Raw genomic sequence first — 13,762 nt, forward strand, 5'->3', positions numbered from 1 at the left:
CTGTGCCCCAGTGCACAAAACAAGAGCTACAAAAATTGGTTTGATGAGTTCAGTGTGGAAGAACTTGACTGGCCCACACAAAGCCCTGACCTCAACCCCATTGAACACCTTTGGGATGAACTGGAATTGAGATTGCGAGCCAGGCCTTCTCATCCTACATCAGTGCCTGACCTCATAAATGCTCTAGAGAATGAATGGGCACAAATTCCCAAAGAAACACTCCCAACATCTTGTGGAAAGCCTTCCAAGAAGAGTGGGAGTTGTTAGCGCTGCAAAAGGGGGACCAACTCCACATTACAGTATATGTATTTGAATACAATGTCATTAAAGTACCTGATGGTGTAATGGTCAAGCGTCCAAATACTTTTGTCCATATAGTGTATATAACCAAAAAGGGTCTATTTTGTAAATGAGTCCTAACCTATTTATTATTGTTTGTTATTCACACTAGCACTAAACATACTGGAAGAAGAACGATGATGCTGCAGTGGTAGGAGCCTTTCATAACTGATACTTTTAGATTCTCTCTGTTAAAAACTACCTAACCAATTAGTTTATAGGACAGGAATTATATGTACAAAAACTTGCTTGTATAGACATATACAAATCAATTAGAAAAGTATATAATTTGCCTTTTGTTGTTTTTTTTTTTTTGCTGTCGTTTTTGTTTCATGATTACAGTTTTATTTATAATAGTATTTTAACATATTAATGTGAGAAAATATTGTCTTGTTCCAAGCACATACTGCTCGTACTAAGTGTTTTAATGTGGGAAGACAAAAATTAAAAAAACATTTTGAAGAAGCTGCCTCCATGCATTTGTTTATGGGAGACGTTTGAGAACATAAACTCTGCTTATTCTTACCACCCTATTTCTGTGTTTCAGTCTGGAGCAATCATGACGATCCTGGCGATGGTGTGTACCAAGATGCCTGAAGCCAAACTAGCAATCATTTTCCTCCCCATGCTCACATTTACTGCAGGAAATGTATGCATAATTGTAAATGCTCTTTTTACTGTATTGTGCATTTTGAAACACTAAATATTAATGCTTTCTGTAGGTGAGAAATATGGAGATGAACTGGGATATGCATCAGGTGGACATTAACAACTATTGGTTCTAATTTTAGTGTAAGCCAGTACAGTGATTAAGGTGAATTTTGTTTTAATTGTAAGTTAGTAGTAATAGTTGTGAAAGAATAGGGAAACCAGAGTCTTTTGTACACAGGCTTAAATCATAAGATTGTTATGGCTTTGAAGCTTTGTTTCTATGCTTTTTTTTCTATTCTTTTTTCTTTTCTTTTTTTTTTTTTTCTGTCACGCAATCCTTCTACATGAAATTTAATCTCTCCTAGACAAACTCCCTGTGTTTCCTCCTTCCTTTACATGCAAATCTTAGTTTTGTGAGATTTTTGTCAGATGATATTTCATTCTAGCCAGTTATTAAATGCTCATACCGCTAAGATATCTCCCTCTTCTGCCAATACCATGCTGACGCCATTAACATACCAAGTCATGCTCTCATTATTTCCTGTATTGGCTATTGCAACCCCTTACTAATGGTCACTCGATTAACCAAACTGGCACCTCATCAGTTGCAAGTAGCTGCCAGGCTATTTTCCCTCCCTATTCTTCACTGGCCTGACTCTTTCTAATCTAAGAGCATATTACTTGGCTGCACAATTGGCACATTTGAGAGAGTGTGTCAAGGATACCCCAGATGATACTTTGCTTGGCTTCCATTATGGGTCCTGGGGACTGGGTCCTCACATTCTCCTCTCCAAACTCTGTTAATGACTACTTTTAAATCTTTTGACCAACTAAAAGAGGAATTTTCTGTCCAGAATAGTCCGTTCTACAGCCATCTACAACTGAAACATGCTCTTACAGCCCATTATAGTGGTCTTTCCATCACATTTTCCCTGATTAAGATTTCTTTAACATGTGAACGCTTAGAAAAAGATATCCACATTATTTGCTCATATACTTACGCACTTTGATGTGAATGACTTGAATACCCTGAAAGTTATATGGGAAGATGACCTTGGGAGCGCTTAGTGATTAGAAATAGGGCTTCATGTTGCTCAGCACTAAAGAAGCCACCTCCCATACTAGATATTCGCAAATCCAATTATTAATATATCATTTTACATAGAGTGTATTGCACTCCCATAAGGCTTTATTTAATGGGAAGGAGGAAAAATTATAGATGCCTTAAATGTGGGATTAATTCTGCTTCCTTCTGGCACTTACTATGGGAGTGTCCCAGGGTACAGTTATTCTGGGCTGCTGTGGTAGAGGGTATATAGAGAATGTGTGTAGATAACGCTCTCCTGTTTCCTAAAACATGTATATTTGGAAACTCACTAGATTTGTTATTAAATAAATCTTCATCTTGATATGCAATTAAACTACTAGTTCTATGCAAGGTTATTTTTGCCAGATCCTGGATAGCTAGCAAAATACAGAATTTTCACAATTTGATTACCTTAGTAAATGATAATGTCACGCATAAGAAGTATACCTATAATTCCAGTAATGCCTTCCTGAAGTGCTATAAGATCTGATCTAGATGGACTAACTCTAGATATGCTAGACTCCTCCTTAATGGGCTATATGCTGTCTTATTTTGGCTCTCCTTGGAAACATGGAGGGACCATATCTTTATCTTAGCAAACTATTAATATATGCAGACTTCTTAAATGTAAGTACCACTGTGCTTTTTGTTTTATTTAATTTCATATTGTTTAATTGCGCACCACTATCTGTCCACCTGTCTCTCTTTTCCCTGTGTGTTAACCTGATTGATCTTTCAATAATGTAAGTTTATATTTCATCCTTTTATTGTCTGAACATCTGTATGAGTTGGTAGTTGCATTCTTTAAATGCTTACCATTGACACCTTAGCTGTGTTTACTATATAATCATTTCTAAGTTCCTTGGGTTGTTTATAGTTGTAGCTTGGGGTTAAGGTGCTACTATTTTTTGTTGTATGTTTTATTACAAAATGTTAATAAAACGACTTAATTTAAAAAACAATTCTTCATAAATTATATTACTGTATGTTTTCTTTAGGCTCTCAAGGCTATAATTGCTTTGGATACTGTTGGTCTGTTCCTAGGCTGGAAATTGTTTGACCATGCAGCTCATCTAGGAGGAGCTCTTTTTGGAATGTAAGTGCTCTTATTTTCCAATTGTGTCATTTACTCTGCTTGATTAGCTGTTTGGGTTTTTTAACAATGTACTATTACGTGCAACGTTCTAATTTATCAAATTTCCATAAATAATAGAATAGAAGATCTTACTTATTTATCAAACATATAGATGATGTGTGAAAAAGTAAATACCCCCAGTGATTCAGTAGCTTGTAGAAGCTATATATCAGAAAACTGAAGCTCCTCTACTTCCATCTCTGGATTATAACTTTCATTAACATATGATATTTCTAAGCTGTATAATATTTTAGCTTTGTGTATTGAAACACATTGTTCAAAGAGCTACTAATGATTCTTAATGATAGCATGACAAATGTTAAAAAATTATCAAAATACTATTGGTCCATCTGATGTGACTGGCTGTAGACAATGAAGTTTCAATCATTACCCGCTAAAAGCTAATTGGCTCCTTTCTCCTTAAATAATTTCCGAGGCAGACTTCGGGTTGGCAACAACACCGGAGGGCATAACGAGCATCGATGCAATACAGCAGTATGTTAATTTCATACTGCTGTCTTTGTTAACTTTGTGGTTAAATCAAATCAAATTAATTTTTCTATGTGAATAGTAGGAACTAAGCAATAACAATATACTTATGAATAGAAACTGTTATGGCTTAAAGTAATTTTCAATATAAGAATAAGGGAGAGAGACGCAGGATGCACGTGTTCAACTGCCCCGTTCTAAGACTGCATAATTTCTGATGGATGGCTGGATTTAAAATCCATAATAAATGTCTATAATGAGACATTAGTTAACTAAGTGGCAGCAATGAAACTATATAACCAGTTTAGAGATCAGAAGCAATTATGATACAATGTAATCCTGGCCATTGGGGAAGGGGAGACGCCAGATATAAGTGTATACTTGTTCTTCTCTTCCAAAGGTCATATGAATACTGATGTTATATGGAATGAACAAGAATCACAATAACATCTAACACATTAATAATTAGGACCAGTATTCAATACTCTGTTACGAGACGGAGAGTAAAGTGAGTAACAGATACAAGAATCAATATTGACACAAAATAATCAGCGATAACTGATCTAGAGACTAAGGGTAATTATTGACTTTGAATAACCAATTACACAGGCTAATATCAAATGAGTACAACTCTATGTCTGGGATTAGAATATGTAGTAAAAGACAAAAATAAAGAAGTTACAGCCTGCAAGTCGGACAGTGTTCTTTATATCAGAAGTGAATTAATACATATTAATAATATATCCCAACCAATACAGAGTTAACACCTCAAGCTTGTTCACACTACTGAGAAATCAATAATAAGGATTATATAATACCACAAGAGTTTTCCTATAATGTGTTAATTCAGACACATTTTAAATCACTTTTCTTGCTAAATAAAAACTCCTTTTCTTTGATTTTAACATTTTGCCTTTCAATGGTTGTGTTTAACAATGTTTATCTTTTATTATAATAATAAACATGTCTTATTTTTATTTGTTTGATTTAATGGATTAATATGACTGAATTGTGGGGGTTCCCCACACAACAGGGATTTCCTTTTTCTTTCCCTGCTTACCATGGGTGTTGTATGAGGGAACATGGAGTAGGCACTCAAATACTTAGCTTCCTGTCATCAGGCTATATCCCCTCTGCAACCCCATGCAAACCTCAGTGTGTTTTGAGGGCCAGAGGAATAGGACTTCTGGTGTGCTGCTCTGCAGCTACTCTTCTTGCAAATATCAGTTTGTTATTTTTTCGATTAAGTGGGTGTATGTGCATGCAGCACATACACAGAGAATGTCTGGGCTGGCAGGATTCCCTGGAGCGCAGCTAACAGCATCGGGCGTGATGGAAAAGAAAGGCCTGGTTCATAGTAGGTAACAGCCGCTTAGAAAACTTGGCTGTTACCCATGGCTCCATTCTGAATCCGGCGCTGCCTTCAGGCAGTGAGAGCTGCGTCTCAGCATTTTGGGTACCATTTTGGAATATACCAAGTCTTTTTCTAAATGGAGGGGAATACTTGTAGGCAGCTGAGAAAAAAAAAAAGCACAAGCAGACTGACAGGCTAATTAGAGAGAAGCCTGCATTCGGCCAGCATTCTCAGGCTGCCAAGGAGGAATGGAGAAAAATAAATAAATAAAAAATTCCCTGCTTTTCTGCAGTAGTTGGTATGTTACCAGGAGGGAAATACCATTGAGGCAGCCAAGTCTGTATTTCAAACAGGACATTGCTGTACAAACTCCTCTCTTTCTCAAATGGTTTTGAACTGGTCCTTGGCCATGTAGGAGGGCTAAGTACCTTTTTCTATCATTATTTCTCATTCATCCAATCTGGGGGACACTGCTACCATGGTTTGTATGAGGGGAACGTGGAGTTGGCACTTAACTAGTTAACTTTTGTTAAATGTATCAAGCTGACAGACCCCTCCCCTCTGCAAACCCTGTAGCTCATCAGTTTTATATTAAGTTGCCAAGGAGTTGGGCTTAATTTTTTTTGCTAGATCTAAAGATCATGTATTTTTATAATCTTTTATACAATTTTATTCATGTTTTTTCATTCAGGAATGCGGGTAAACATGCTCTATAAGAGAGGGCATTCTTTCTGGAACAGCTGCACTATAGCGTTTTATAGTGAAAGCTGGACGGCTCTCACTAACAACATCTGCAGCTGTTCAGTGCTGACAGGCGGCTTGAGAAGCCGCTGTCACACTGAGAATTTTATGATATACCGGCGCTGCCATCAGAGGCAGGGAGTGCCGTTGCCACGGCCGGACGCCAAATTAACATCGCTTGCGCCCCCGCTATGCAGGGCAGCCGGGTGCGCCTCTTCAAGCCTGTGGGCTAATTTGATTTAGCCACGTTAATTAGTCCACTCCTGAGTGTTGTTACAGGGCAAAGCCCTGATTGACCAGCATTAGTATTTAAGGCAGTGAGGGCTTAGCCTCCCTTCCGGTTATAGTGCTTACTTACCAGTTTGCTGACCTGCTCCTGTCTTGTCTGTTGGACCCATTTCCTGTGGATACTCTGCTTTTGGATCTACTTTTGTGACCTTCTGCCTGTACTTTATACCCTGCCTGTTTGCCCGTGACCCTGACCCTTTGGCCTGTACCTTGGACTCCGCTTCTTTGCCTGTGACCCTGACCCTTGGCGTGTTTACTGACTATTCTGCTTGCTTGTGACCCTTGACCTCGGCTACTGTCTGACCATCTGCTGCCTTCTATTCAGCCTCCTGGCCTGCCGCTACGGGCCTGTATTAACAACTCACGCTACGCCTGGAGTTAAGTCCTGGGGGCATCTGAGTACCGGTGAGCGTATAAAGCTCTAAGGGAAAGGCGGCTGCTATAGGTGAAGACCTCTGCCATCTGGTTCTGTGAGTTGGTGATCAGACCGTCAGCCTAACGGCTTATTCTTATTATCCGCCTCAAAATCGGAGGCAGAATGAAGCGGTAGCTGCAGGCTTAATAGACTAAGAAGCTGCAGTCTATCAATCACTTGTACAGGAGCAGGAAGTTCTTGGGCGCGGAACTAAGAAAAATAGATTTCCCCCACAGCATAAACAACTGTGGAACCTCCCAAGGGCACCAAAAACATGCCGGAAAAACCAGCAGACTCTCGGCCTGCACAGACGCTGCTGACAGACTTCTCTCCTGTAGAACTGGCTTGGCCTGTTGAAAGTCTAAGTATATATATATATTGTGGCAAGAGCCCGCTACTGCAGAAGCACACGCAAACAACTTCTTTCTTTTTATGTAGTTTTATTGTCAGGATGGTAAATGTTTTGACACCGTACAGATTTCACAGCAATACTTGGAGACCCTAAACGCTAGCTATACATAGACCAGCTCTCTCTCTCAGGACCAGCCAGCTACCCCAGCATTGGTCTCCCTGAAAAAGTGATACAAACAAGCTTTTATACCTGATACTCCTCCCCCAGCCTTAGCTTGATGGACAGATGACACACCCACCTTCTCTTTAAAAGGAAACGCCCATCACTGCCTCTGTTTGCACTAACAGACAGACACACCCTGTCTGCAGAGAGGAAGGATTTCAAATCATGTAAGTTAACCAAACTTAAACTATTGCTTTTCATACATAAGTCTATGTATAGCTAGCGTTTAGGCATTGAATCTAGGTGCTTTACTGCATAAATGTTTTACTCTACTTCCCTGCTTTCTCTGCATATTGCCAGCTAAATGCCTCCTTTTGTTACAATATATATATATATATATATATATATATATATATATATATATATATATATATATATATAATCTTTGCTGTATACTTCTATTGTCAATTATTATTAAGGGGTATATTAGTTGTTGTGCATTAGCATATATTATTATATTCTGCATTCAGCTTGTACTCCTATATTATTACAAGATACTACTTTTGACTAGGATCAAAGATTAGTTGTGTTCTTATATCTATACCAAACTTGTGTCCTGTGTGACTGTCTGCATTGCGTTCTTAAGTGGTGACACTATTCCCATTCAGGAACATGTCTTGACAAGGGAAAGGCACCTTGTGCAAAATACTTTACTTGTTCAAAGTGTAAAAGCTATGTTACCTACTGGACAACAGGACCTGGGGGCGCTCTGCATTGACTGTATTAAAGTATTTCTTTTGTTTTCAAATAAGCATTGCATAGGCGTTTGTATTGTGTTTCCGAAGCACACAATAATTTATTTTAGCAGATGCAAAATTTAACAATTCAATACATTATTATATAATACAGTACAGTACAGCCAATACCAAAAGATACATACATACATACTGCTGCGTTCGCAATGTGCTTCGCTGCGCTCCCACGGGTACCAGTGCACAGTAGTTCACTCTTGAATACTGTGGTCAGAGTAGACTGAAGCTAGTGGGAGTACAGCTATGATTATATACATTCAGTGTTACAGAGAGAACAATGTAGATGATGTGGCTTGCTTCTATAGGTCCAGACTTCAGGTGGGTCCAGGGTAAACAGGTCATAGGCTAGTTCAAACAACCCCCTCAAAAGCTGAGGTCAACATTCCAGATGATTCTCCCGCCCAGAAACCAGTTACAACTAGTCCATTAGCATTTTACAGTTTGATATCACTCTGACTATTTATTCCCTAACATCAATAACTAGAGTATGCAATATGCGATCTTTACGGCGAAAGAACCAGACAACTGCTGATGAATAGGGGAATAAAATGATATCAGACATGACACATTTCCTATAACCTGAACCTTAAATAACGCTAAAATGTACATATAATCATAATATATAAACTAATAATAAACTAAATACTATCTGCTCATAAATCACTGTGGATCGGAATCATTTTATATATGAAATATATAAATAACTAAATGTAGTGCGAGTGTGTGCGTATTTTACCGTGCGATCGCAGTATGCCACGTGTAGCGTGGCATACTGAGTGCAATCCCACAACAAAACAATATTAACCAATATACTTTTGTTCATCCAATCATACGACTTTGACAGTTGTTCAAAGTGTAAAAGCTATGTTACCGGTGTGGGTATCTTCTCTGATGCAATCTGTTGCGACATTGGTTCAGCTGATTACTAGGCCAGCGGAGATTCAAATGGTTGCTGCGGTTCTCCCATCCAGATCAGTAGCTATTGACCCCCCTGCGTCAGTCACCTTACCAGTGACGACTGATGCCGGAGATTTTAGGCCAACTGGCACATCATCCTCTTTCACTATCCCAGATTCCGCATAGGTAACAGACCTGGAGTAGTCCCACAGATATCAGGGTAGTGATGACCTGGTATTGGCAGTACGTCAAGCACCTAGACCTTTTGTATCTAGAAGAACCGAAGTCTTCTGGTCATGGTCTTTTTAAACAGGTGAGAAGACGTTCGATCTGTTTACCTCCATCAGCGGAGTTAACAGAGATAGCAGAAGCGTCTTGGAAACAGCTGGACCATCTACTATCCCAAGGAGATTCCTTGCCTTGTATCCCTTACAGGAAGAGGATCTAGCCCGGTTGGATGACCTTGCTTCAAGGCCCATTCCGAAAATAGGACCTGCCTTGGCTAGCTTTAACGGCGTGTTTGTTGAAGCCAGCCTTTGGCGGTCAAGAGGTTTCTCTTCAAGGGTGGTAGACAATCTATTGAGGGCCATAAAATCTGTGTCTGCAAAAATATACCACCTCATTTAGCGCACATATATTAGGTGGTGTGAAAGGAGGCCCGGTCACACTGCTTCCTTGAACCTGCCTCGCTTTCTTTCTTTCCTCCAGGATGGTTTGGAGGAAGGACTTTGTTTAGCTACCTTAAAGATCCAAGTCTCGGCTCTCTCTGTATTTGTCCATCTTCGACTGGCAGATATGCCGGATATACTGACTTTTTTACAGGGTGTTCTGCATATGGAACCTCCATGTGTTCCACCCACTTCACCTTGGGATCTAATCTTGGTACTCAATATGCTTCAAGGGCCACATTTTTAACCCTTGCAGTAGGCAGATTTTCGATTTCTAACCTGGAAAGTAGTTTTCCTGTTAGGGGCTCTTTCATGTAGATAACCCTTCTTTGTATTTCATGATGATCGGGTGGTGCTCCGTATGTCCCTTCATTCCTACCAAGGGTTTTGGAATTTCATATAAACCAGGAAATAGTTGTTCCAGTGTTACAGGAGGGGGTGTATTCTTCTGGACCTAACTCTTTGGTGTTCCTGGATGTTGTCAGAGCTCTCCAAATTTATGTCAGGAGGACAGCCAATATTCGAAGGACCAATTTTATTATTTGTTTTGTTTGATTCCCAAAAAAGGGGTGGCCAGCTTCCAAACAAACTATTGCCAGATGGCTTACCTCAACCATTAGGCAGGCATATGTCACGTCCAATAGACCTGTGCCAGAGAGGATTGCTACCCATTCCACCCATTTGGTGGGAGCTTCTTGGGTGGCGAGGAAGGGTGCCTTAGCGGACCAGCTTTGTAGAGCAGCAACCTGGTCCTCGGTCCATATGTTTACAACATTTTATCATTTCAATGTCTGTACGTTCTCGGGCGCTAATTTTGCCCATAGTGCTTTCCCTTTCGCTGATTCCATCTGGGGGACACTGCGTTCCCTCCCATCTGCTCTTCTGCTGTGTGTTCTCGGATTGTTTGGTTCTTGTTCCTTGGGGCTTTATAACTAAACTGAGGAGGTACAGGAGTTGCATAGGGGAAGGGGTCTGTCAGCTTGATACATTTGACAAAACTTAAATAGTTATGTGCCAAGTCCTAGGGTGGATATGCCGGTGGCCAGGTTGGCTCGCCATTCTCTTCCAGTGCCGGTTTCTGCTGCACTCCCTGACGCCACTCACAACAGGAGGGAGGGTTTTCTTAAATCCATCTTCCTGCCGGCTGGTGCCTCACTAAGACCTATGCTGCCTTAAGTGTGGGTCGCCCAGTCAATGGAGACCTGGGTTGACCAGCTGGCAGAAGGGTAACAAGACTCAAATCTTCTTCCTCTGGCTCTAAATTTAAAGGAGGCCTCTGGTTTCCTGTATGAGACGCTCAAAACGCAGCCTCAGTTTCCTCATTTATTTCTGCATCTGCAGTAGTGGCCCCTAGGACTCTCTGGCTGAGGTCATGGGACGCCTACACAGAGACAAAGAAATCTCTGGAGGCTTTTCCCTACTCGGGTTCAGTCCTCTTTGGCCCAGAATTAGATAATATTTGTCCGGCCACGGGAGGTAGGAGTACTGTCCTTCCAGTGAGTATCCCTAAACCAATTAGTGTTCCCAGGTTTAGGTCCTTTCACCAACCTGTTTGGGGGGCTCCTTTGGAAAGAGGTCATTCCCAGAGGGGTAGATCCCCATACTCTACAACACATCCAGACCCCAGGTTCTTGGATAAACTGGGAGCCTGACTGGATCGTCCCCTTTCCTCAATCACAGGGGTAGGGGGATGCCTGTTGTGAGTCAGAATTCTTGAGGCAGCGTCCTCCCAGGACGAGAATGAAAGAGTATCATACAAGGGGTCAACATAGTCGTTCCTCTAGGGTCATCCCCCCATTGTTCCTTTCCCACACCGTTTACATGCGGTCCCATAAGGATGACACCAATATGAAACCAGACTGTCGCCTCACTTCCTTCATTCCTTTAGCATAAGTCATCTGCCAGAAGATGCCAGGGAGACATATCCTTGCATTCCCTTGGCCCCTCAGGCCCCTCCTTAGGAGGTGGCTGGGCATGACTGTTTACAATTCTCAGGTACTTAGCAGATATTCCGGAGGTGTGGACTTTCCTTCAAGGGGTTCTGCGTAGTCAACCCCTTTATGTTATGCACACTGCTTTCTGGGACCTAAACTTGGTTCAGTCCATGATCAGTTGAACCAATGGGTTCAGATTCCTTACGCTGAAGGTGGTATTTCTCCTGGCCATAACTTCTGCACAGCTGGTGTCGGAGCTTTGGGTCCTTTTCTGTAGGTCCCCCTATCTTATCTTCCACGATGATAGGGGTGTGTTGAGAACAGTTACGTATTTTCAGCCAAAGGTGGTTTCAGGTTTTCTCTTGAACCAGGAGATTGTGGTCCCAGACATACAGGAGGCGTCTGCCTCTGCAGGCCCTTGCTCCTCAACTTATTTGGATGTGGGTTGTGCCCTCCGTATCTATGTGAAACAGACACGTTCACTAGGTTTTATCAATTGAAAGTTTTTGTGTTCCCAGACGCCAATTTTGGCGCACAGTGTTGCAGGCTGGACTGTCAGAGAGGTCCCCCTTAGGGACTGCTTTAGAACATCCCCATGGTAAGCAGGGTTCCCCAGCTGGAGGTAAGTGTAAAGAGGATTTTATTCTCGCGTTAAATCCATTTCTCTGAGATCATCTGAGGGACACTGCCTTTCTGCTCTTCTGCTGTTATTCTTCGAGTGTTGTAGTTCCCTTCCTTTGGGCTTTTGTATTACACAGTGAGGTTTGCATGGGCTTGCAGAGGGGTTATAGCCTGTTGGCAGGAAGTAAACTATTTGAGTGCCTACTCCATGTTCCCTCAAACAACCCCCATGGTAAGCAGTGTTCCCCAGATGGGCTCGCAGAAATGTTTTTAACGTGAGTATAAGATCTTTTTTTTTATGTTAATATGTTTGTGGGGCATTATGATATGTATTTTTATGTGAATAAGCTGTCAGAGAGCAACAGTTCTATCTGATCAATCTCTGGGCTCATCCAATGGTCCAAAAGTCACATTTATACCCATGTCAGTAGAGAACAAGAGTTTCCACCCCACCTCTAATGCGTGTGTGTGATGTAGGTAGCATCTAGTAGTTCAGGGAGAAATTGGTTGACCAGAAAGTGAACCAAGAACACCTAGGAGCAGAAAACTTTATGTTCAAGTATGGAGTTCTTACAAATGAAGGGGATTGCTGAACCACACCATCAATAATTGGTAATGGCAGCTGTAATTGCTCTGAGCGATCAGTTAGCTATATGTGTTGGATCATGCCCATGGCTACCTGAGAGCTGTAGTGTGCGACATAAGATTTATGTCTGTGGTGGTCAATAGGTTAATTTTACAAATGTTATAATGTTTATTAAATTGCAGTAAGAAAACAGGCCATATCAATTTAAAAAAAAAAATATTATTACAATATCTAAATATCACCACTGGTATATAGAGAAAAATAAAAAAAAAATCTTGATCCCCATTTTTAATTTCTGAAGTTACATTGCTGTTCTTTCTATATGCATAAACACGGTTTTCTAGTCAGTGGCCCTTTATTAGGTGGACAAAAAGCTGCACCTGACTGAATGAGGCCTATTTCTGAACATATGAGCATTTTTAACACTATCGTTTGTTTCTTAGTTTTTATTGAATTATTTGCTGAAAACTAGTGTTTGTGGACTAGTTTATATGGATAATATGTATGGGATTACAAGCACTTGCTGGCAGAATTTAAAGCTGGAATTTTACAGATTAGGGTAAACACTGAGTAATTATACTATTTTTTATTCTGCTTCAGCAAGTACAGCATCTTTAATAACATGAATGCTTTTCCAATAAATGTATTGCAGTTGGTATGCCTTGTGTGGCCACGAGCTTATCTGGAAAAAGAGGGAACCGTTAGTGAAAATGTGGCATGACTTCCGAAGCAACCCCCCAAAGACTGGAGGATCCTGACATCAGCAAAAACGATGGTTACAATAGCTTTTAGTGCTGGCGATGTGACTGATGGTATTAACAGCCCTAAAGTACTTGGATACTCTTTATATGATGATCTGATATAATTTGACATTTTGTTTAATAAATATATATAGTATCTTTTTCAATGATGTAACTTGTTATTTTTGTTGATCTGATGGTAGTTGGAGCTGCTGGATTCTTTGTGTGTTCAAAAGAAAGAAAAGACATTGTATGTTTTCATGCTCCAAAGCCGTAAACTGTATTTGAGCCTTGACTTTCTCAATGGAAATAGCATAAAAACCTGAGCAACAGCAGGCACATAGCTCAATTACACTAGCAACATTTCCTTTTTCCCTGTGATTTGTACCTTAATAAATAGAACAAATCTTTACATATTTGTAATTATCTTATGATTTATTTAGATGGGAGATTCCGTTTAAGTACGATGTGTCTCTGGAACAGTCCATGGA

General features: G+C 40.5%; 1 protein-coding gene across 6 annotated transcripts in view; it reads left to right on the plus strand.

Moving 5' to 3' along the window:
- The window catches only part of PARL (presenilin associated rhomboid like), a 127,466-nt gene extending 114,028 nt beyond the window's left edge, over positions 1 to 13,438 (plus strand). For 4 of the 6 annotated variants that reach the window (XM_075195680.1, XM_075195681.1, XM_075195682.1 and 1 more), the window contains 3 exons: positions 887 to 988; positions 3,076 to 3,173; positions 13,184 to 13,438. In XM_075195680.1, the coding sequence (XP_075051781.1) occupies positions 887 to 988; positions 3,076 to 3,173; positions 13,184 to 13,289 (306 nt within the window). In that variant the 3' untranslated portion in view covers positions 13,290 to 13,438. Of the gene's footprint in view, positions 1 to 886; positions 989 to 1,061; positions 1,154 to 3,075; positions 3,174 to 13,183 lie in introns of those variants that run through there. The other 2 variants (XM_075195684.1, XM_075195685.1) reach the window with 2 other exon arrangements.
- Positions 13,439 to 13,762: the final 324 nt, after the last annotated feature.

Source organism: Mixophyes fleayi, chromosome 2 (genome assembly GCF_038048845.1).
Source record: "Mixophyes fleayi isolate aMixFle1 chromosome 2, aMixFle1.hap1, whole genome shotgun sequence".
NCBI classification, from domain to species: domain Eukaryota; kingdom Metazoa; phylum Chordata; class Amphibia; order Anura; family Limnodynastidae; genus Mixophyes; species Mixophyes fleayi.